The sequence below is a fragment of the Hemitrygon akajei genome, chromosome 32 (assembly GCF_048418815.1).
Source record: "Hemitrygon akajei chromosome 32, sHemAka1.3, whole genome shotgun sequence".
NCBI classification, from domain to species: Eukaryota; Metazoa; Chordata; class Chondrichthyes; order Myliobatiformes; family Dasyatidae; genus Hemitrygon; species Hemitrygon akajei.
Genome location: NC_133155.1, coordinates 15,353,771 through 15,376,618, shown reverse-complemented (window position 1 = coordinate 15,376,618; position 22,848 = coordinate 15,353,771). Strand labels below are relative to the sequence as shown.

Here is a 22,848-nt window from a genome sequence, read left to right as displayed (position 1 = left end):
ATGATATGCTGTGCCAAATGACTATAGGTGCCTGTGTATGCCCACACCGGTGGTCTATGGTCAGTGATGGATGGACCAGGGGCTATATGCAGAAGTAGGTACTTTTATCTTTTAGCCTGTATAACGTGGTAAATTCATCTTGTGACCTTTTTAAGTTGGACAGTTGTGAACAGTTATGAATCATGATGACTTATTGGCCATGAGATGGTGGCAGGAGCGTGGTTTGTCTACAGGTTGCCTGAGACGATGCTGAATATTGAGTTGTATTTATGCAGCGGGCGCTGACAAGAGAAAGCCTGCAGTTGTGGAAGATGTGGTTTCAGGATGATCGCAAGGTTCTTCTGAAGTTTCAGATATGCGAGGGAAGAAAGAAACATTATTATTTATGATGCATTGATTGTAATCAGATAAACCAGGAATGAAACAAGTGAAGTATCACTGTTGTATGTAATATCATTTATGATATTACTTTGAACTGGTTCATTGTTGTACAAGTGTTCGAAACTTGTTAGGATGGATGTTTAATACCGAAATAGAAATGTTTAATTTTAATGGCCGTCTTTTTAATTATCAAATTTACCTTCACTGCAAACATTGTTTATCGATATACTAAAATGGTTTATTTTAACTTTTAGATCTATTGTTTGTACTTTCTACATAGGAAATTTGTGCTTGTGATGTACTTTTGTTGAACCTGTTATGTGCATTTGTTTATCCATTGACGGTTGGAATATTTTCCACATTTATCAGAATCAGGTTTATTATCACTGGCACATGTCATGAAATTTATTTAGTGGCATCAGTACAGGGTAAGACATAAAATAATCGCCTTCAGTTACAGTAAATAGTGCAGAAGAGGAATTGCACAATGATGTACGTGGACAGTTCAGAAATCCGGTGGCAGAGGGGAAGAAGCTGCTTCTGAAATGCTGAGTGTGTGTCTTCAGGCTCCTGTAGCATGCCTCGGATGGTAGTAATGAGAAGGGGGCATGACCCGGATGGTGAGGGTCATTGATGATGGATGCTGCCTTCTTGAGGCACCATCTTTTGAAAATGTCCTTGGTGGAGGTCATTGTGACCCTGATTGAGCCAAGTCCACAACCCTCGGCAGTCTCTTTCATTCCTGTGCGTTGGAGCCTCTGTGCTAGGCAGTAATGCAACCAGTCACAATGCTCTCCATTGTCCATTTGTAGAAATTTGCTTTGGTGGCATACCAAATCTCCTCAGACTCCTCGTGAAATATAGCTGGAGTGTCTTCTTCGTCATCGCCCAGGATAGATCCTCTGACACCCAGTAACCTGAGCTGCTCACCCTCACCACCGCTGACCCCTGAATGAATTCTGCTGTTGTGTTCTCCCAACTTCCCCTTCCTGAAGTCCGCAAGTCTTTCTGACGTTGAGTCAAGGTTGTTGTTATGAGAGGACTGAATCCTGTCTGGGTCATTTTCTTTCTCATCATTTTAAATCATTTCCTAAAACTTCCCACTTATACATTTTGGAGCTCATCTCAGATAAAAACTCAGTGGCATTACTGATTATAACATCAAACATGGGAAACTGTTTGCATATTGGAAAATTCTCCATCGATGAACCTAAATTTATTTTGAAAATTTGGTGATATTCTTATTCAGAGTTCTAATGTTTTGTAATTGTGATGTGATTTTAATCTCTCTTTCAGTTACTCCATAATCATTGAGTTGCTCTGTGGTGTGCATTGCCTTAACAAATGATAAATGGGCCTGTTGTCAGATGTTTTTCTGGGATTCCATTACGATGTGTTCATAGTTTGTATAGAGTTCAAGTGCTATTGAATTGTGCTTGTACTAAAATGAGTGCCTGCTTTAGTAGACGGATTTCTTTCTGTGGGTGTTCTGATAGCACACTCAATCTGACTGATGTATTTCGGATTCCAAGTTGCATTCCTTAAAGCTGAACCCGTTGTGCGGCTAACGGCCATTGTGTGTGTCGGTGGCAAGCTGGAAGTGCATGTTGTATTAGATTGCTTATTTCTATAGCTGAAATCTATTCAAATTGCTTCTGAGGGTTGCGGTTGTGGTTGGTGTAGAGAAGAAACTGCTTAAATGTTTTTGCGGAGTTTTGGGGTACAAGATAGCACCCAAAAACTATAACCAGTACTTCTAAAGAACTTCAAAATCTGTGTTGTTTCTTGTATTTCACTGGAACTTTTAAAAGACTTCTTTCAACAAACAGTGAGTTCAAAGTTGATGAAGGGTCTTGGCCTGAATTGTCGACTATACTCTTTTCCATAGATGCTGCCTGGCCTGTTGAGTTCCTCCAGCATTTTGTGTGTGTTGTTTGGATTTCCAGCATCTGCAGATTTTCTCTCGTTTGAGTTCCGCAAGAACTCAAAAGAGTGCTGTTACCTACAGACAATGCAGGAAAGACTCATTTTAAAAGGTGGAGTCCAGGGATATGTTACATTGATAAATTAGTTGCAGAAGGCGGAGACCAGGGATATGTTATACTGATAAGTTAGATGCAGTCATAAATTCACTCTAAAACATTGGAGAATTAAAACTGTAAAGTATTGGTATAACTTGGAAAAGGATGTGAAGTACAGTACTGTGCTAAAGTCTTAGCCACATATATATAGATAGGGTGCCCTCGACTTTTGCACTGTACTGCTGCTGCAAAAAAAAAACAAATTTCTTGACACATGAGTGATGATAAACCTGATTCTGATATGGGTCTGTATTGTGGACTGAGACTGGGAAGGGGACAGGGAGAGGGGAATCATGGTTGGGAAAAGGGGAAGGGAGCGGAAAGCACCGGGGGGATAAACTGTAATGATCAATAAACCAATTGGAATCAAATGACCTTGCCCGGTGTCTCAGGGCTGGGTGTGTCTGCACCCACACCACCCCCAGCCCCTGGCACTCCCTCTCTGCCACCAGTCCCAAAATCCTCCCGTGATGCTCCACCCTCACCATCCCTGACATCCTTTGCTCCTGCCAGGGCTACAAATTCATTCTCTGCTCCTCGTTGACAAGCACAGTGCTGTGCAAAAGTCTTAGGCGCCCTAGCTATATATATGTACCTAAGGCTTTTGGATAGTACTGTATATTTGAATTTCTTTTCAGCCAACCATCAAAGGGAATCTGGAATGCCTGATATGGTGGTTGAGGTAGAAACCCTAAATCTATTTAAAAGGTACATGGGCTTCAAAGCTTACAAAGCTAAAGGATAGGGACTGGGATGGAGGGTTAGTCTGAATTGCTCTTTTGCAGTTTAAAGCTGTGCTGTAGTTACTTACCGTCAGTTTCTATGACATCTGGAATAGGTTATACCAAAATGAGATGAAACACATTCTGCATATATATCAAGTAATCTTGTATAAATTGAAAAATTAAAATATCAATGGTAACAAATTTTTTATAAATCAAATATTATGGGATATTATGTTGACATTATATAAGACATTGGTGAGACCAAGTTTGGAGTATTGTATGTAGTTTTGGCCACAGACCCACAGGAAAAGTGTAAATAACATTAAAAGAATTCAGGGAAAATTTACAAAGGTGTTGTCAGGTTTGGAGGACCTGAGTTATAAGGAAAGATTGAATAGGTTAGGACTTCATTCCTTGGAACATAAAAGATTGAGAGGAGATTTGATGGAGGTATACAAAATTGTGAGGGGTATGGATAGGCTTTTTTCATTGAGGTTGGATGGGACTACAACTGGAGGTCATGGGTTAAGGGTGAAAGATGAAAAGTTTAAGGGGAACATGAGGGGAAATTTCTTCATTCAGAGGGTGCAGAGAGTGTGAATCATACTGCCAGCACAAGTGGTGCATGCAAGTTTCAACGATTGAGAGAAGTTTGTATAGGTACGTGGAGAGTAGGGATATGGAGGGCTATGGTCATGGTGCAAGCCGATGGGAGTAGGCAGTTTAAATGGTTTAGCATGGACTAGATGGGCCGAAGAGCCTGTTTCTGTGCTGTACTTCTCTTTGACTCTATAACAAGTCCTTAATCTGCAGCTAAAGAATTTAAGGATACAGTATTGGTTTGAAAGACCAAGCTTCCAATGTTGACTGAAAGAGTAGTAAAGATGAAGATTGGAAAGATTTTGGCAAACGGGAATAACCAAATGACTGATTAAGGAAATGATAAAAGGTGAGCAAAGAAGATAGCTGGATTGTGTTGGATTCAACTGGCAGACATTGCTTGCCCATGTTCAGCTGAACTAGATGCAAAAGGTTGATCATCCCAGTCCTCAGCACTTGGGAGACAGGCGGTGAGTAGGCCTCAGGCAGCATATTCTAGCAGGGGTTCCCGAGTTAAAAGCTTTGTCTGACAGAAAGCAGAGGCTGAGGCCAGAGTGTTGTGGCTTATGTGGGGTGTCGAGAAGCTGACAGGGAGAGCTGTCAGGAAGGAGGGACCCGCAGGAGGTTTGCTTGGAGGGAGGAGGGAGTGGAGGGAAGGAAGGGTTGCTGAGAGGAGTTGCATGGAAGGAAAAGGGGGAACTGATACCTGGATTCATTGGAGGGCAGGATATTGTAGTGGGATTTGAGAGCGAAAGCTGAAAGGAGAGTGCAGCCCCAAGTGTTACCTTGATTCAAGCAATCATATGACTCCTTTCATATTCTTAAAATTTTGCAAGCTCCACCATAACTTTCAAAGTACAATTATTCTTTTTCAAGCAAATATTTCCACCAATATATATGTAACAATATCTCACTGACCTATGTCTGACAAATGCTCAGTTGGAAAAGATTTGGTATCTGAATTATGTAATTAACTGAATACATAGATAGATAGATAGATAGATAGATACTTTATTCATCCCCATGGGGAAATTCAACTTTTTTTCCAATGTCCCATACACTTGTTGTAGCAAAACTAATTACATACAATACTTAACTCAGTAAAAAATATGATATGCATCTAAATCGCTATCTCAAAAAGCATTAATAATAGCCTTTAAAAAGTTCTTAAGTCCTGGCGGTTGAATTGTAAAGCCTAATGGCATTGGGGAGTATTGACCTCTTCATCCTGTCTGAGGAGCATTGCATCGATAGTAACCTGTCGCTGAAACTGCTTCTCTGTCTCTGGATGGTGCTATGTAGAGGATGTTCAGAGTTTTCCATAATTGACCGTAGCCTACTCAGCGCCCTTCGCTCAGCTACCGATGTTAAACTCTCCAGTACTTTGCCCACGACAGAGCCCGCCTTCCTTACCAGCTTATTAAGACGTGAGGCGTCCCTCTTCTTAATGCTTCCTCCCCAACACGCCACTACAAAGAAGAGGGCGCTCTCCACAACTGACCTATAGAACATCTTCAGCATCTCACTACAGACATTGAATAACATTGAATAACAGTGTATGCTCCAGCAGCACTGTATACAAGTTACTCAGGTTCCTGTTTTTCTTTTATTATTTAATCTCCAAAGCTCTTCCAGCATACTTGTTTAATTTTGGTTGCAGAATGCATGGCTTCTAATTTGCAGTGCAAGTTGGTACCCTTCATATTCAAATGCATCTGTGGAAATGAACCACTAAAGGAAATGGTTCCAGTCCAGCAGAGGGAGCACTTGTTTTAAGTATGGAAGGATTGTACTGTATCACACAAATATTTGATGTTTGTATCAAGAAATTTTTTAAAATGTATTAAAATACAGCATGGAATAGGCCCTTCCAGCCTTTTGAGTCACTCTGCACAGCAACCCCCGATTTAACCCTAGCCTAATCATGAGACAATTTACAATGACCAATTAACCTACAATGGTACGTCTTTGGACTGTGGGAGGAAACCAGAGCACCCAGAGGAAACCCACGTAGTTATGGGGAGAAGGTACAACTACTTACTGACAGCGATGGGAACATTACCTGTGTCCCTCTTAACTTCGCATAGTTACAGCAAATTTCATCCCGGTCCTTTGCTCAAAGTTCAAAGTAAATTTTATTATCCAAGTACATAATATATCATCGTATACATTTTCCTGAGGGCATACTCAAAGTCAAAGTACAATTTATTATCAGAGTACACACGTTACCCCATACAACCTTAAGATTCTTTTTCTGTGGGCACACTTAACTAATCTGTGGGACAGTAACTGTAAACAGAATCAATGGACAAGGAACTGTGCAAATGCAGATAGCAAAACAATAAGTAAATAGCAATAAATAACAGGCATGAAATAAGATAAAAGACTCAGCATATCTATAGAATAATAACTATAATATGATCAGTGAATGATCAACAGAGTGCAGAAGACAAATGCAAATATAAATAAATAGCAATAATTAAGGAGAAAATGAGATAATGAGATAAAGTGAGATCATTGGTTGTGGAAACATCTCAATGATGGGGTAAGAGAGTGTACTTATCCCCTTTTGTTCAAGAGCCAGATGGTTGAGGGGCAGTAACTGTTTGTGAACCTGGTGGTGGGGATCCTCAACAATGGACGCTGTGCTTCATGTTGATGTGCTCAGTGGTGGGGAGAGCCCACCCTTTGTAGGATCCTCCACCCAAAGGCATCGGTGCCTCCACTCCAGGCTGTGATGCAGCCAGTCAGTACACTTTCCACTACACGTATACAGAGATTTTCAAAGTTCTAGATGTTATGCTGAATCTCCGCAGTCTCCCAAGGAAGTCGCAGCAACGCCGTGTTTCCTTGTGTGTTGGGCCAGGACAGATCCCCTGTAATAATAACACCCAGGAATTTAAAGTTGTTAACCCTCTCCACCCTTGATCCCCCCGATGAGGACTGGCTCATGGGCCGCTGGCTTCCCTCTACTGAAGTCCACAATCAGTTCCCTGGTCTCATTGAGTGAGAGGTTGCCACTATGACACCACTCAGCCAACCTTTCAGTCTCCCTCCTGGACGCTGATTCATCACTACCCTTGATTCAGCCCACAACGGCAATGTCGCTGGCAAACTTTAATATGATATTGGAGCTGTGCTCAGTCACACAGTCAGGGGTGTAAAATGAGTAGAGCACGATGCTAATGGAGATCGTGGATGAGATGCTGTTGCCAGTCCGAACCGACTGGGGTTCACAGTGAGGAAGTGCTTCACCGGAGGTTTATGTTCCAGAGAAGCTTTGAAAGGAGGATTAGCAAAAGTTCAGGGCCAGAAAGGCAGATGAGGGGATATAAGGATTGAGAGACAGCGTGAGCTTATCAAGAGTACAGAAAGTGTAGGAAGGCACTTAGAAAGGCAAACAGGAAAGCAAAAAGGGGTCACAATGAATCACAGGCAGATAGCGTTAAAGTGAATCCAAAGACATAGGAGGACAAAAGTGTAAGCAGGAGAAAGTTAGGAACAACAGGAGCAATATGTGCATTGAACCAGAAGGTATAGATGAGGTCCTAAATGAATGCTTTTCACAGGTATACATGATGGAAACAGTCTTTATAGTTGGACATTACAGTGAAGGGATAGGTGAAGATCTGGTGCAATTTTCCAAAAGTAGAGGAAGCACTTGTTGACCAGATCGGGTTTTATCCCAGGCTGCTGCAGAGGCAAGGGAAAAGACTGTGAGTACTCTGGCTAAGAGTATCTACATCTTCACTGGGAGCTACCTGATGACTGGAGAACAGTGAACATGGACCCCTATTAACTCTAGACCTGTCAGGCTAGCATCAATAGTTGGGAAGAAACTGGAGAGAGTGGATTAATGATCACTTGGAAGAGTGGAAAGTAACCAGGTACAGCCAACCTGGGCAGGATAGTAGATGTGATTTACACAGATTTCAGTAAAACCTTTGACAAGGTGCCACAAGTGGGACTGGTTCAAAAGGTTAGGGCCAGTGGGATCCAGTGCAAAGAGGATCCAAATTTGGCTTTTGGCAAGAGGAGTCAGAAGGTGATAGTAGAAGGTTATTGCTGTAATTGATGCCTCTGACTAGTGGTGTCCTATAAGGATTGGTACTGTGCCCCTACAAGTGATTGACTTGGATGCGAATGTGAGAGGCAAGATCAGTAAGTCTGTGCATGTCACAAAGATTGGCAGTTGTTGATAGTGTGGATGGTGGTCTTGGCTTCAGGGATATATCAATATTTCAGTGAAGGGCGCTAAAACAGAGAAACAGAGGGATCTCAGAGTACAAGTCTGTTGAAAGGTCTTGGCCAGAAACGTCAACTGTACTCTGTTTTTCCATAGATGCTGCCTGGCCTGCTGAGTTCCTCCAGCATTTTGTGTGTGGTACAAGTCTGTAGATCCTTGAAGGTGTCGGCACAGGTGGACAACGTAGTTAGAAATACAAACAAGATCTTCATTGGTTAGGGCATTGAATTCAGATACAGGAAAGGTGCTTGAACTCTATAAACCTTGGGCAGATTTTGACTGATGAAGTACTGTGTGGAGTTCTTGGCACCAAGGTCGAGGAAGAATGCAATGGTACTAGAGAAGGTGCAGAGGAGATAAATCAGTATGTTGTTTGAGATAATAATTTTATTTATAGAGAATTTTTCATACATATGATGCAGTTCAAACTGCTTTACAATGCAATAAAGTGCAAACGTGAAAAGAAAATAAGATAAAAATAAAAGTAAACATGAAAATGAAAGACAAAAAGATATTAGTTCAAATCAAGGTTCAATAAATAGATATTGAGCTGGTGCTTTAAAGTATTGAATTCCACATTTCAAGAGATTAGTTCAAAAAAGCTGACCTGCCAATTATCTTTTGAGGGAGATTTTTTTTTTAAATTTATGAAACCAGCAGAAGAAGACCTGAGAGCTTGAGCGAAAATAATTCTTTGATGTACTTTGGTTCCAGACCTTTGAGAGCTTTAAAACAAGTAAGAGAACTTTAAAATCAATTCTAGAAGATGCAGGAAGCCAATGCAGAGTAGCTAGGATAAGAGTGATATGCTCCTTCATCCTGGTTTTAATTAAAAGTCTAGCAGCAGTGTTCAAAATGAGTTGAAGTTTGTCAATAGATTGCTTTGGAGGGCCAGTAATAAGTGCAATGCAGTGATCTAGTCTATTCGATATAGAGGCGTGAATTAGTTTTTCTGCATCATTACGTGACATAAACGAACATACCTTTGCAATATTTCTTATTTGTAGAAATGTTGCTCTGATCACTTTCTGTATGTGGGAATTAAAATTCAAATCTGAATCAAAGAAAACACCCAGGCTTGTTGCATCTGATTTTACAACGGGAGCCAAGTTCCCAAGTTTATCAAGAAGATTCTCTCTTTTGGTTTTGGGACCAACCAAAAGTATTTTATCTTCATTTAGTTTTAGGAAGCTATTGCTTTTCCACTTGTTTTGAGTCTAATGATGATACAGTATCACCCTATCTTCTCTGACTTCTGGTATGGCTGCTGTAAAGAAGATATACAATTGTGTGTCATCTGCTTAACTGCGTAAATCAAGTTTATGCTCTCTAATGGTGTCTCCTAAGGGGAGCATGTAGAAGGAGAAGAGTAGAGGGACAAGGCAGCTTCCCTGAGCAACACCAAAAAGTACATTGTTTCTCTTAGAAAATTGGTCTCCAAGACAGAAGAATTTTCTAACATATATGAATTTGAAACCAATTAAGGACACTACCAGAGAGTCCAGCCCAGTTCTCAAAACGATCTAGGAGAATGTTGTGGTCAATTGTGTCCAAGGCAGCACGTAGATCCAGAAGAATTAGAACTGCGACTCTCAGTGCTGAGCCTAAGGTCTCTGACGATCTTGGTAATGGCCATCTCAGTGCGGTGGTTTGCTCTAAAGCCTGACCGAAAATTTTCTGGAATATTGTTCTCGTTCAGAGATGGAGCTCTTCAGTTATGAAGGGGGGGGGACAGAGGGGGAGAAGCTAGATCTTCTTCCTGGAACAGAGGAAGTTAAGAGGGGCCAGATTTGAGGTATAGAAATTTGAGGGACATACCTGCTGCAGGTTGTAGTAAACTTTTTCCAGATCAGAGACAGAATGTGCTGGAATGCACTGACTGAGAGAGTGATTGAAGCCCAGGTCACTAGGAGTATTTAGGAATTACCTGTTGAGGACTTGCAACATTTAGACATTGAGGCTCTGAACCAAGTGCTGGGTTATTATGTAACGGTGTTCACTGGTCAGTGTGAATGAGTTGGACTGAACCGCTTTTTTGAAAGAGGTACGAGGTGTCAAAAACCTTGGATATGCCCATTAAAGTGGGAGCTAACCTTACCTTACCCCTCTCTCCTTTACAATATTACATCTCTCAGTAACAACAGTCATCAGTTCAATGGTTCCATTTAATATCAGAAAATGTATACAATATACAACCTGAGATTCTTGCTCTCTGCAGACAGCCCCAAAACAGAAGAGAAATCCCACTATGGAAGCAACAGCAAAGCCCCAAAGAGAGACCATGGTCTACAGTCCATCAAACACTAACTGTTCATCCTGACAGTTTCATCGATCTCTCTCCCTCCCTCCCTCCTTCCCTCCCTCCCTCTCTCTCTCAACCCCCCCCCCCCCCCTGAGATAACACGTTTGGCCATTTTCCTGCAGTCTCACCTTTCTCCCTAGTAATTCTGAGCCATAAGCCTGAAAAACACTGAGGTGGTTTGCCGAATTTACAGAAGAGTGAATAAGGCAGTATTTATGATTTAAAGGAAAGGATGGATGAAGACTTTACACGGTTAGATCCCCCTGGGCCAATTACATGTAACAAACTCTGTCAAGCTGAGGTATAACAGCTCCATGTAGCCTGACCCACTTTGAGAAGGTGTCCTGAACTCCCCTTACCTCACCTGGCCCTCTTGACTGCAGAAGCCGGTTTAAATTTCTCAGTAGTGAAGATGTTCTACAGAACGGGTAGAAAGAATACTGCACTATACTCTGCTGTGTAAAACAAGCTCGCTACACAAATACAATCCGTGCCAGGTATATTGTGTTAAATCTGAGCAGTACATTGAACCGGGTTTCCAGTAATTTCTCAGCTTTGACAATGCTGATGTTTTTTAAGATAGATTATTAACAACGCGTCTCATTGACACTGTGATCGTGACCAGTGAGGCAAACAATTCAAAGAAAAGATGCTTTCTTTGGCATGTCTGTTGAAGCACGATTCCTTGTAATAGCGAGCTATCTTAAACCATTGATATATGCTCGCTCCAATATGCTAATTCGAGTCGCTACGTAGCACGGTGGTAGTTGACTCCACCTTGAACTGTGTGCATCTGCAATATTGATTTTAAATTCTGCATTTTACAATTCTAATCATGACCACCCAGTAAATATTTATCACCTTTTACTCGGGGGGGGGGTTAATTTTTTGTGCAGAATGCCACTGACCTTATTTTTGACATGACGCAGCCGTCTGCTATTGCTGCTGAGACTGCAGTATCGTTTATTGAGTTAGCAGATGAACACGGCGCGGGTGTGTAGCACAGACTTCACTGGCTTGCCTGGGCGTGGTGTGTCGCAGGTTGAGAGAATTTTATTCCTACTGACGAGATATTACAGATTTATTTCTGCGCCATCGAGTCGGCGTACGGAGCAGGCACTGGCCCGCATGGTTCATGTTGCATGAAGGGGAAGAAGCCCATTTGGTCCTCAAGAGCGAATGCACCAGTGTTTAAAGACATGGAGATCTGACAGTGCGCTCGATTAATAGTTGAAGAATGCAGCACCTCAGTCAAACGTACCAGTGCGTTCAGACCACTCTCTGACGGCGGAACGATGGTGATTCTCGGCGTTGGGGCAACAGGAATTATCAGCCGGTCGAAGATCAGCTGCCTTGTGGTCAGAGAGTGCGAACTATGGTGACAAGCGTCGGGTTGCTGGATGTTACCGAGACGTCGTCTGAAGATGGCCGGCCGGTTAGAATGTTAAATTGCGCCTAGATACTCCCGGGGAGAGTTGCAACTTCTCTCCTCAGCCGAGCCCGGTGAAGGATGATGCCGGCGCGGTAGGCGCTGCCAGGAATGCCGACAGAATGGGAAGCACCTTAGGATGCGTCCGAAAGCAGCAAGAGGCTGCGGAAGCAGATCGGAAAAAAACTCCCTTCACCCCGCGGAAAAAGATCAGATTTAAGCGCTTCAGGAAAAACAAGAAAGCCGCTTCGCGTCCCCGAGATGGTGCGGGAGAGGCGGAGGGAAGACCGCCGGGCGGTTCTCCATCGGCTGCTCGGCAGATGAAAGGTGATGAGGCACGTTTCTCTCCGGCTGGAGCTGCGGGGAAATTATCAACAGGCGCCGGTCTCGGTCCTGGATCGGGAAAGGGGGAACCTGCTGGAGACCCGTCAGGTGGGCTGCCCCTCCGAAATGCATCGGATCGCCCCAGCGAAGCGGCGGCAAGTCCGGGAGAATCGGTAGATCTCCTCGGGAAGGCCGGCGGAGAAAGTACGCAGCAGACGTTTTCAGTCAGGGCTGAAATCCAACCTTCTGGCCAACGCGCGATTAAATTCGAAAAGGACCCGTGTTCGGGGGCAGAGCTCTGCCATCCACCTGTGAAGCCCGAGGGAAGTGAAATGAAAGAATTGATTTCCCCCGTACCCGTGTCCGGAGAAGGGGACCTGAAAGCCGGCAAGAAACTAATTGCGAGCAACCCCGAAGCTGCTAATGAAATCGACGCGGGTCCCTTCTCCAGAGAGTCGCCGGAGAAGGGAGACTGGGAGGGGAGCAACACAGATCACCCCGGTGTAACTTCACACAGTGAACGCGCGGATGGCAAAAACAGCCAGTCATCCTTGCACAGGGAAAACGAAGCGCTAGCAGAGGAACCAGAGTTAGCGAGGCAGTCACCTTTAAAGAGGGACTTCACTGTAGAGCTACGGACCAGTAACACTCTGTTCTCCTCTGGTTACGGCAGCAATTTGCCCTCCGCGGAAATAAACGAAAGTGTGTCTGGAAAAACGAGCTGCAGGGACTTTGAACTGTTTCCCTACGTCCCCGATGGTGATACCTTGTCCATTTCAGAAATAGAGTTTGGGTTATCGACCAGCAATGAAGGTGACGGTATCAGTTTGGAACAGATTGCAAACCTGAGCCAGGAAATGGTTCGTGAAAGCTTGATGATACTATGAAGAAACACCTCTTTGATCATCCAAAATTTTTCCCGTTGTGCGTAGTGGCATTGAAGTGTCATTGCCTTAAATGTTCAATTGCATTTTGTTTTTATTTTGAACAGCTGTGTAGAGCACTCCAAAATTTTGCGCAGTTGTTGGTACTGCATTCATTTACTTGAAGTAAAGTTAGCTAGGAATTGGTTGCATTGGTATTTGTGCACAGATAACCTCAGTACTCTTAATTTAAAATTGATTTGTTTACATTGGCGTTTCATTCGTTATTTCCTGAAGCATCAGCTGGAGCGCATACCTCAACCTGACAGGATAATCATACTTTCCGGAAATACCAGCTCCGTTGTGCTTTTTGATCACTTTGTGGGCAGGGCCCGAGGCACAGTGGCGGGGAAGAGGTCTCAGCTCCTCTCGATCTCATGGAAGTGGATTTTCTTTGCAGCTTCTCCCCAGTTCTTTCATTCAGAGCCCACGTTGTACTGGAGTGCAGTGGGACAGTAACTGGAATTCTAGCATGTTAGTTTGTTGTGAGATAGGCAGGTGCTTTGTATCCAAGGGCAAACTTTCTGAAAATACTATTGGCTGATCTTCCATGTTAAAGTCGATGAGGTCACTGGAATCCCCTTGTAATTTGTGTTTCAGCAAATGACCAGTCCATGGGGATAAAAAAAGAATTTAGACATTAAACTACTTTTAAGGCAACACGTGCTGGAAATAAGCTATAAAAACACAAAACGCTGGCAGAACTCAGCCGGCCAGACAGCATCTATAGGAGGAGGTAGTGACGACGTTTCCGGCGGAAACCCTTCATCAGGACTGAAGTTACATGGGATGGTCGAGGGGGGATAAGAAGTGGGGGGAGGGATAAAGTAGAGAGCTGGGAAGTGATAGGCTGGAGGGAAGTGGGCTAGGGGGGAGGTGGAGAATGATGGGAAATAAAAGAGAAAGAAAGGTAGGGCTTGGGGGGAGATTGTAGTGAGGGGGGAAAAAGAGAGAGAAAGAGAACCAGACTAAAATAATAGATAGGGATGGGGGTAAGGGTGGGGGGCAGGGGTATCAACGGAGGTCAGTGAGTTGGATGTTCATGCCGGCAGGTAGGAGGCTACCTAGGCAGGAGATAAGGTATTGCTCCATCGATCTGCGTGTGGTCTCATCTTGACGGTAGAGGAGGCCATGGACAGACATGTCGGAGTGGGAGTGGTCTGTGGAATTGAAGTGTGTGTCCACAGGGAGATCCCGCCACTGCTGGAGGACCGAGTGCCGGTGTTCGGCGAAACGGTCTCCCAGTCTGCGGCGGGTCTCCCCAATGTATAAATGGCCACATCGGGAGCACCGGATACAGTATATCACCCCAGTTGACTCGCAGGTGAAGGTGAAGTATCCCCCCTCGACCATCCCATGTTACTTCAGTCCTGATGAAGGGTTTCGGTCCGAAACATCGTTAATACCTCCTCCCATAGATGCTGTCTGGCCTGCTGAGTTCTGCCAGCATTTTGTGTTTTTTAAACTACTTTTAAGGTTTCTTTTATATTACATCCCTATCTGGCCTCCTCTACATTGGAGAGACCCATTGTAAACTGGGGGGGGGGGGGGGGGCAGGCTGCTTCTTTATTTGGGTAGACTAGAGCAGGGCTTCCCAACCTGGGGTTCACAGACCCCTGGCTTAATGGTATTGGGCCATGGCATAAAAAAAGATTGGGAACCACTGGGCTAGAGGATGTACTTACTTGAACTCTGGTGTGTTTGAAGGTTGTAGATAGTACTGAATTTTCATCATCTTGTGCTTGAATGAATTAAGTAGTATTGAATCTTCTAGATATGTGGCACTAAAAACAAACTACAATTTTTGGAATGTTAAAATCCTTGGGTAAATATTTTTGATAAAGTTAGTATTGTAAAGTTTAACAGAAAACAGAAAAGCCGTCAAATTAATTCAATTCATGAAAGGACTGAATGTACTGAATTACTTTGACAAATTTTTTTAGTTTTCTGCTAAACCTTACTGTACTAAGGTTTAATATTGTCAAGTTTAAGACCATAAGACAGGAGCAGAATTAGGCCATTTTGCCCATGAAGCCTGTTCCAACATTGATCACGGCTGATTTATTTTTCCCTCTTGATGCTATTATCTGGCCTTCTCCCCATAATCTTTGACACCCTTACCAATCAATCTATCAACCTCTGCTTTAAATATACCCAACAACTTGTTCAATGGTACAGTTGTGACATTACGTTGTCCTCATTCTGCAAATAAATCAAAAACTAACATCAATAATTTTGGCATAATTGGTTTTGCAGTGATTGGTAAATTGATTCCCAATGCATTATATTTCAATTAATTGCAATAGACTTGGTACTTAGTGAGGTTGATAATACCTTGGGATCTGTTCTGCAGAGTGTGAACACACTAGATCGCAATTAGTAAGTTGCCTGAAATATTTTACTGGATGTTAATAAATCTGTTTTTTTGGGTTTTTCCCAATTTTTATCTTTTATATTCTCCTCCATCACAACAACATTTCAGAGTTATTCTGGTTGCAGCCTCCTTTTATCCTGCCAATACGAGCTCTACTTTTAGCTGGCTTTAGTACAGAGTTTAATTTCTGAGCCACTGCTTGAAGCATTGTAATTTGAGCAGTAGTAATCTCGGGATTACTGCCTGTGTCATGCGACAGTGAGAATAGGAATAGCATGAGGTGGAGGATAAATGCATGGCTGAAGGATTGGAGCGGGGGCAAGGATTCAGATTTCTGGATCATTGGGACCCTTTTGGGGCAGGTGTGACCTGTACAAAAAGGAGGGTTGCACTTGAATCCCAAGGGGACCAATATCCTGGTGGGGAGGTTTGCTAAGGCTATTGGGGAGAATTTAAACTAGAATTGTTGGGGGTTGGGAACCGAACTGAAGAGACTGGGGAAGAGGAGGTTAGCTCACAAATAGAGAAAGCTTGTAGACAGTACGAGAGGGAGGATAAGCAGGTGATAGAGAAGGGATGCGCTCATACTGAAGGCTTGAGATGTGTCTATTTTAACGTTAGGAGCGTTGTGAACAAAGCGGATGAGTTTAGAGTGTGAATCAGTACTTGGAGATGTGATGTAGTGGCCATTACAGAGACTTGGATGGCTCAGGGAGAGGATTGGTTACTTTAAGTGCCAGGTTTTAGATGTTTTCGGAAAGGACGGGGAAGGAGGCAAAAAAGGTGGGGGCATGGCACTGTTGGAAGAAATGTGGCAAATATTCAGGGGATATTTGTGTAGAGTTCTGTATAGGTACATTACAATGAGACAGGGAAGTTATGGTAGGGTACAGGAACCGTGGTGTACAAAGGCTGTAATAAATCTAGTCAAGAAGAAAAGAAAAGCTTACAAAAGGTTCAGAGAGCTAGGTAATGTTAGAGATCTAGAAGATTATAAGGCTACTAGGAAGGAGCTTAAGAAGGAAATTAGGAGAGCCAGAAGGGGCCATGAGAAGGCCTTGGTGGGCAGAATTAAGGAAAACCCCAAGGCATTCTACAAGTATGTGAAGAGCAAGAGGATGACAAGAAAGAATAGGATCTATCAAGTATGACAGTGGGAAAGTGTTTATGGAACCAGAGGAAATGGCAGAGGTACTTAGTGAATACTTCAGTATTCACTATGGAAAAGGATCTTAGTGATTGTTGTGATGACTTGCAGCAGACTGAAAAGCTTGAGCATGTAGATGTAAGAAAGGGGATGTGCTGGAGCTTTTGGAAAGCACCAAGTTGGATAAGTCACCAAGACCAGACGAAATGTACCCCAGGCTACTGTGGGAGGCGAGGGAGGAGATTGATGAGCCTCTGGCGATGATCTTTGCATCATCAATGGGGACAGGAGAGGTTCCAGAGGATTTGAGGGTTGCGGATGTTGTTCCTTTATTCAAGAAAGGGAGTAGAGATAGCCCAGGAAATTATAGACCAGTGAGTCTTATCTCAGTGGTTGGTAAGTTGATGGAGAAGATCCTGAGAGGCAGGATTTATGAATATTTGAGGAGGTATAATATGATTAGGAGTAGTCAGTATGGCTTTGTCAAAGGTGGGTCATGTCTTACGAGCCTGATTGAATTTTTTGAGGATGTGACTAAACACATTGATGAAGGAAGAGCAGTAGATGTAGTGTATATGGATTTCAGCAAGGCATTTGATAAGGTACCCCATGCAAGGCTTATTGAGAAAGTAAGGAGGCATGGGATCCAAGGGGACATTGCTTTGTGGATCCAGAACTGGCTTGCCTACAGAAGGCAAAGGGTGGTTGTAGACGGGTCATATTCTGCACAGAGGTTGGTCATTTGTGTAGTGCCTCAGGAATCTGTTCTGGGACCCTTACTCTTTGTGATTTTTATAAATGACCTGGATGAGGAAGTGGAGGGATGGGTTAGTAAATTTGCTGATGACACAAAGGTTGGAGGAGTTGTGGATAGTGTGGAGGGCTGTCAGTTACAACATGACTGATAGGATGCAAAACTGGGCTGAGAAGTGGCAGATGGAGTTCAACCCAGATAAGTGTGAAGTGGTTCATTTTGGTAGGTTAAATATGATGGCAGAATATAGTATTAATGGTAAGAATCTTAGTAATATGGAGGATCAGAGGGATCTTGGGGTCCAGGTCCATAGGACGCTCGAAGCAGCTGCGCAGGTTGACTCTGTGGTTAAGAAGTTATATGGTGTATTGGCCTTCATCAATCATGGGATTTAGTTTAAGAGCAGAGAGGTAATGTTGCAGCTATATAGGACCCTGGTCAGACCCCACTTGGAGTACTGTGCTCACTTCTAGTCGCCTCACTACAGGAAGGATGTGGAAGCCATAGAAAGGATGCAGAGGAGATTTACAAGGATGTTGTCTGGATTGGGGAGCATGCCTTATGAGAATAGGTTGAGTGAACCCGGCCTTTTCTCCTTGTAGCGAAGGAGGATGAGAGGTGACCTGATAGAGGTGTATAAGATGATGAGAGGCATTGATCGTGTGGATAGTCAGAGGCTTTTTCCCAGGGCTGAAATAGTTGCCACAAGAGGACACAGGTTTAAGGTGCTGGGGAGCAGGTACAGAGGAGATGTCAGGGGTAAGTTTTTTATTCAGAGAGTGGTGAGTGCGTGGAATGGGCTGCCGGCAACAGTTTTGGAGGCAGATACAATAGGGTCTTTTAAGAGGCTTTTAGATAGGTACATGGAGCTTAGTAAAATAGAGGGTTGTATGTAAGCCCAGTAATTTCTGAGGTAGGGACGTGTTCGGCACAACTTTGTGGGCCGAAGGGCCTGTTTTGCACTGTAGGTTTTCTATGTTTCTATATCTGTACCTTTTACCAGGACTTTGCCCACCATTTCTACTGCTTTATTTTCATTTGATTATGGTGTTTACACATACGTTAAATTAATGCTGATAGTTCTTTGTTCTACACATACATTAATACTGATTTTAAGTGTTGTTCCTTAAGCAACTATTCTGAAATTTTTAAAATTAACTGCTTCAAACTTCAAAGTAAATTTTATTATCAAAGTACATATATGTCACCATATACAACTGAGATTCAATTTCTTGTGTGCGTACTCAATACATGCATAAAATAGTAACTATAACAGAATCGACGAATGACCGTCAAACTAGGCCTTTCAGCCAGAGTGCAGAATGCAGAACTGTGCAGATGCAGAAAGACAAAATGATAATATAAATAAATAAGCAATAAATATCGAGAACATAAGATGAAGAGTCCTTGAAAGTGAGTCCATTGGTTGTGGGAACGTATCAATGATAGGGCAAGTACAGTTGAGTGAAGTTATACCCTTTATTCAAGAGCTTTATGGTTGAGGGCTAACAACTTTTCCTAAACCTAGTAGTGAGAGTCCTCTGGTTCTTGTACCACTTCCAGTAAGAAGAGAGCATGTCCTGGGTGGTGGGGGTTTGTGATGCTGGAACTACATGATAATCTTTTTCTAAATTAGTATTCGTGATACTTCCCAAACACATCTATCTGTCATATTCTCAGTAAAAATCCATTTTATATCTATCTTGAAATATTAGACAGAATTAACATTTTAAAATTAACAATTTTGCCCTTTTGTTTATTTATAAGCATAATACTGGTATTTAATTTAATGCAAATACATTGTCAATGTGCTAAGAATGTTAAGCACAGATATACATTAAACTTCCAAATTTTGAAATAAAAACATAGCTGATCAGTTTGTTGGAATGTTCACTACAACAATAAAGACTGAGGGGGGAGATTTATGACCATGACATGTTGCTTAGGCAGATAGTCAACTATCATTGTCTGCCACTATTTTGTTTTATCCATCGATTCAGTGAAAGGTTCTCCTCCTGTTCCAGTTCTGGTCCACGATTCCTCCTGAAGCAATGATCTGCCGTTTCCTTTCAAGTGTTGACGAACCAACTCCATTCATTGCTTTAGATTGTTAACTTTAATCTACAGTTTAAAATTGATCAACATGATTGTCTGTTTGGTTTGTTGTCGTAACAAATAAATCGAACAGCCTTGTTGCTTTAGTTAGGATTTCACTAACTTCAAGATGTAGAGGTCTGTATAATGGCAATAAATCCATTTGACTAGTTGGCTCTCAGTAACCTAGACCAGGGGAAAAATCAAGTTAATCTTTTGCACCTTTTGCAGTTTGGTCAAAGTAATTAATATTGAGTCTGTTTATTGAATGGATATTAAAATGTGTATATGCTTAACGTTGTTTAACTATGAGCCAGAGTTCTGGGTCTGCAGTGATTTGTGGTACCTACTTTTACAAACCTCCTTTTTGCAGATCTCAGAAATTTATGTGAGTGGAGAATCTGGTGACATGTCTGCTAAAGAGAAGCTGCTACTTTGGACACAGAAGTTGACAGAAGGCTATTCTGGGTTGAAGTGCTCTAATTTTACCTCCAGCTGGAGTGACGGAAAAGTATTTAATGCTATCATACATAAATACAGGTGAACTATTACAATTAAGACAGTTTTAGTAGTAAAGTTTCATTTGAATTACCATGCAATTGAAAAACATGATCACATTTAATTCCTTGAGTTTCTGAGCTCATTCTGCCACTAATTTAGATAGTGGCTGATCTGACTTACTGGACCTCAATGAAAATAAATGCCAGTGTCTGGTGTGCATGTGCAATAAAGTGTAAATTCTGTGTTATTTTCAAAGTTGCTTTAACTTCAATGTCGATTTGAGATTTTACAGACAATTTACATACTTGCTCTTTACACATTTGTGTTGTTCCTTTTCACGCCCGGTGGTACATTGGGTGGCACCTCAGCTGTTTCTTCAGCATTTTTATCCATCTTTTATGAGGCTGAGTTGTTAGCTCGGCGATAAAGGAGGCGACCGGATTCGAACCGGGGACCACTCACCTCAAAGTCTGGTGCCGATGTCATTACACTACTGGCCAGCTTTAGACATTATATTGACTGTTCTGATGCTGTAGATTACATTATGAGCCAGATTGTAATAGCTATAGTCACTGAAAATCTGTTTTTCAGTTTTAACACCTGGCTATTCAAGTTTGCATTGATTCAGATGTTGGATGTGTGATTGATTTTGACAAATGAACTGTTGGATCTCAATTTTTATTCGATCCTTAGTGTTCTATCGGGAGTCAGGAATGACGAGCATCTTAATTCTAAAATTTCAGTTTATTTTACAATAAAAACATATAAAGAGCTGAGAAGCAATGCCGAAAGGTGAATGGATCTGAAGACAGAAAGAATAAAGAGGCCAAGATGGCGCCTCTGAAAAATCCATCACTTTTATAATAAGTTGAGGAAAATTCTTTAGATATGAATAAGCTAGTTAATAGGCTACATAATTAAAACAATTAAATCATGTGAGTGATGTGCTGATAATTAGCCAATGAAAAGTGAGAAAGGTGATAAACTGTTAGTTTAGCTGCTGTACTGCTTTCTGCCGGTGAGTGGGGATGAAGCACCACATGCTGTGAAAAATATGAGTTTGTTAGAAAAAAAAGTACCAATCTTATAAAAAGTAGTATCATTTAAAAAGCAGTGGTTTCCACAGAAGCTATGAACCTGCAGGAAGCTATTGGTGGGCTAAAAACAAAGTGTTAATTAGAATTCAATCCAAAGAAGCTTTCAATGTATGTGGACATGAGTTCAGTGGGGTAAGAGCAGGCAGAGGCAATGGGCTTACCTAATACTCAAGGCAGAGGAGTACAGGGGTTTGGATCTGCGGAGGGTGTAGGATGCTCACGTTATGATGAACGGTGCTTTCCTCTGAGAGTTATATGGAGAACTCTCTGCAATGGGTTACCTGTTCTCTGACTTCTGCACTGTGTCAGAGAAGTACAGAGAGTAGCCGGCACATTTAGCCTTTTAATTTTTACCCAGGCTGGGTTGCTATGAGTTACAAAAATCTTCATTTAAAAAGAGATGCTGCCTGAATAAACAAAATGAGGGCAGATAGGTGGTTTTCTTTTAAAATTACTTTACCTTTTCTAATTTATAATGATTAAAAAATTTCTTCCAATTTAAGTATTTGTAAGGGTCTGATTTTCAATACGCTTTAACTGTTGACCTTTGGCAGCTTGGTCTCCTAGCTGATTGGTCATAAAGTTAGGTCACATGGCAAGAAAAGTGTGAGTTAAGTGTTGGAACAGTGAGGAGGGTAGGAATACCAAGGAACCTTGGAGTTAAGTTAATGGAGATCCCATAAAGTTGAAGGTGATAAGGTTCAATAAGATTTTTTTCTTTATTAGCATATATGCAATAAAATAGCAGAGGAGTTATGCTAAAGCGGTTTAAAGGGCTTGGCAGGATTCAATTTTTTATTGGTAAATGCTGATTTAACTTCATAGACTCAAATTTTTAAAATCCATCGTTAATTATTGAAATTCTTTATTTCATCCATGCCAGTAATTAATAAAAACTTTGAATATTTGATTATTTAATCTTTGTTCAAATAAATAAGATGCCCGGTCAAATGAATGCTGGATAATATGAAGCATGGTTTTGTTTTTTTAAAAATCTTTTTACAGATGACTGTATAAAATCTTTAATATGGTCAGTTGCTTCATGCCCTAAGTTTCAATCCTGAAAATTTACAATCCTGAAAATTTAAACGAAACAACTTTTGTTTAATCGTTTACCTGTTGAAGGTTAAAAAAAAGGGATTTGTAATGCTCATGTATAAAATAAAAGTTAGACCAAGGCTACAGTACTTTCACCAGGTTAGAGAAGAGATTTGCAGGATAGTCCAGGACTGAGGTATTTTAGCAGTGGGAAAAGATTGGGTTGTATATTTCATTGAGGTGCATAAAATTATAATGAGCCTAAATAGGGTGGATAGGAGAGCTAGATAGCACAGATATCAGGAAACAAAGCACAGATATCATGGTTTTAAAAGTATGTGGCTGAAAAAATAAAACAGAGGTATAGGGAGAATTCTTCTTCAACACGGAAGGTCATACAAGTGAGGAGCTCACTCATAAAATATATGTTGAGTCAGAAATGTAGAAAGAGGTCAAATGTGCACTTGAAGTGGTGTAACCACAAAAATTTCAAATCAGAGCTGTAAGTGGGTTAGGCCACATGTTTTTCCACAGAAAGCAAATGCATTTTGAGTTAAATAGTAACCAGTTCTATGTTTAAAACATGTAAAGGCAGAGCAGTTTATCACAGTCACAGGTTTATTTAGAGAATAATGACAAATTGTTTTGCATTTATATATTTTAAACATAGAAGAGGTTGCTATTTAACTCGAAATGCATTTTCTGGCTGTGGAAAAACATGTGGCCTAACCCACTTCCAGCCCTGAGATGAGACTTTTGTGGTTACACCACATCAAGTGCACATTTGAGCTCTTTCTACATTTCTGACTCAACGTGTCTTTCATGAGGGAGT

At 41.8% G+C, this 22,848-nt stretch overlaps 1 protein-coding gene across 4 annotated transcripts in view; it reads left to right on the top strand.

Moving 5' to 3' along the window:
• macf1a (microtubule actin crosslinking factor 1a) overlaps positions 1–22,848 on the top strand; it is a 564,022-nt gene that overhangs the window by 275,004 nt on the left and 266,170 nt on the right. For all 4 annotated transcript variants that reach the window (XM_073034465.1, XM_073034464.1, XM_073034466.1 and 1 more), the window contains one exon: positions 19,754–19,920. In XM_073034465.1, coding sequence (XP_072890566.1) covers positions 19,754–19,920 — 167 coding nt within the window. The remainder of the gene's footprint in view (positions 1–19,753; positions 19,921–22,848) is intronic.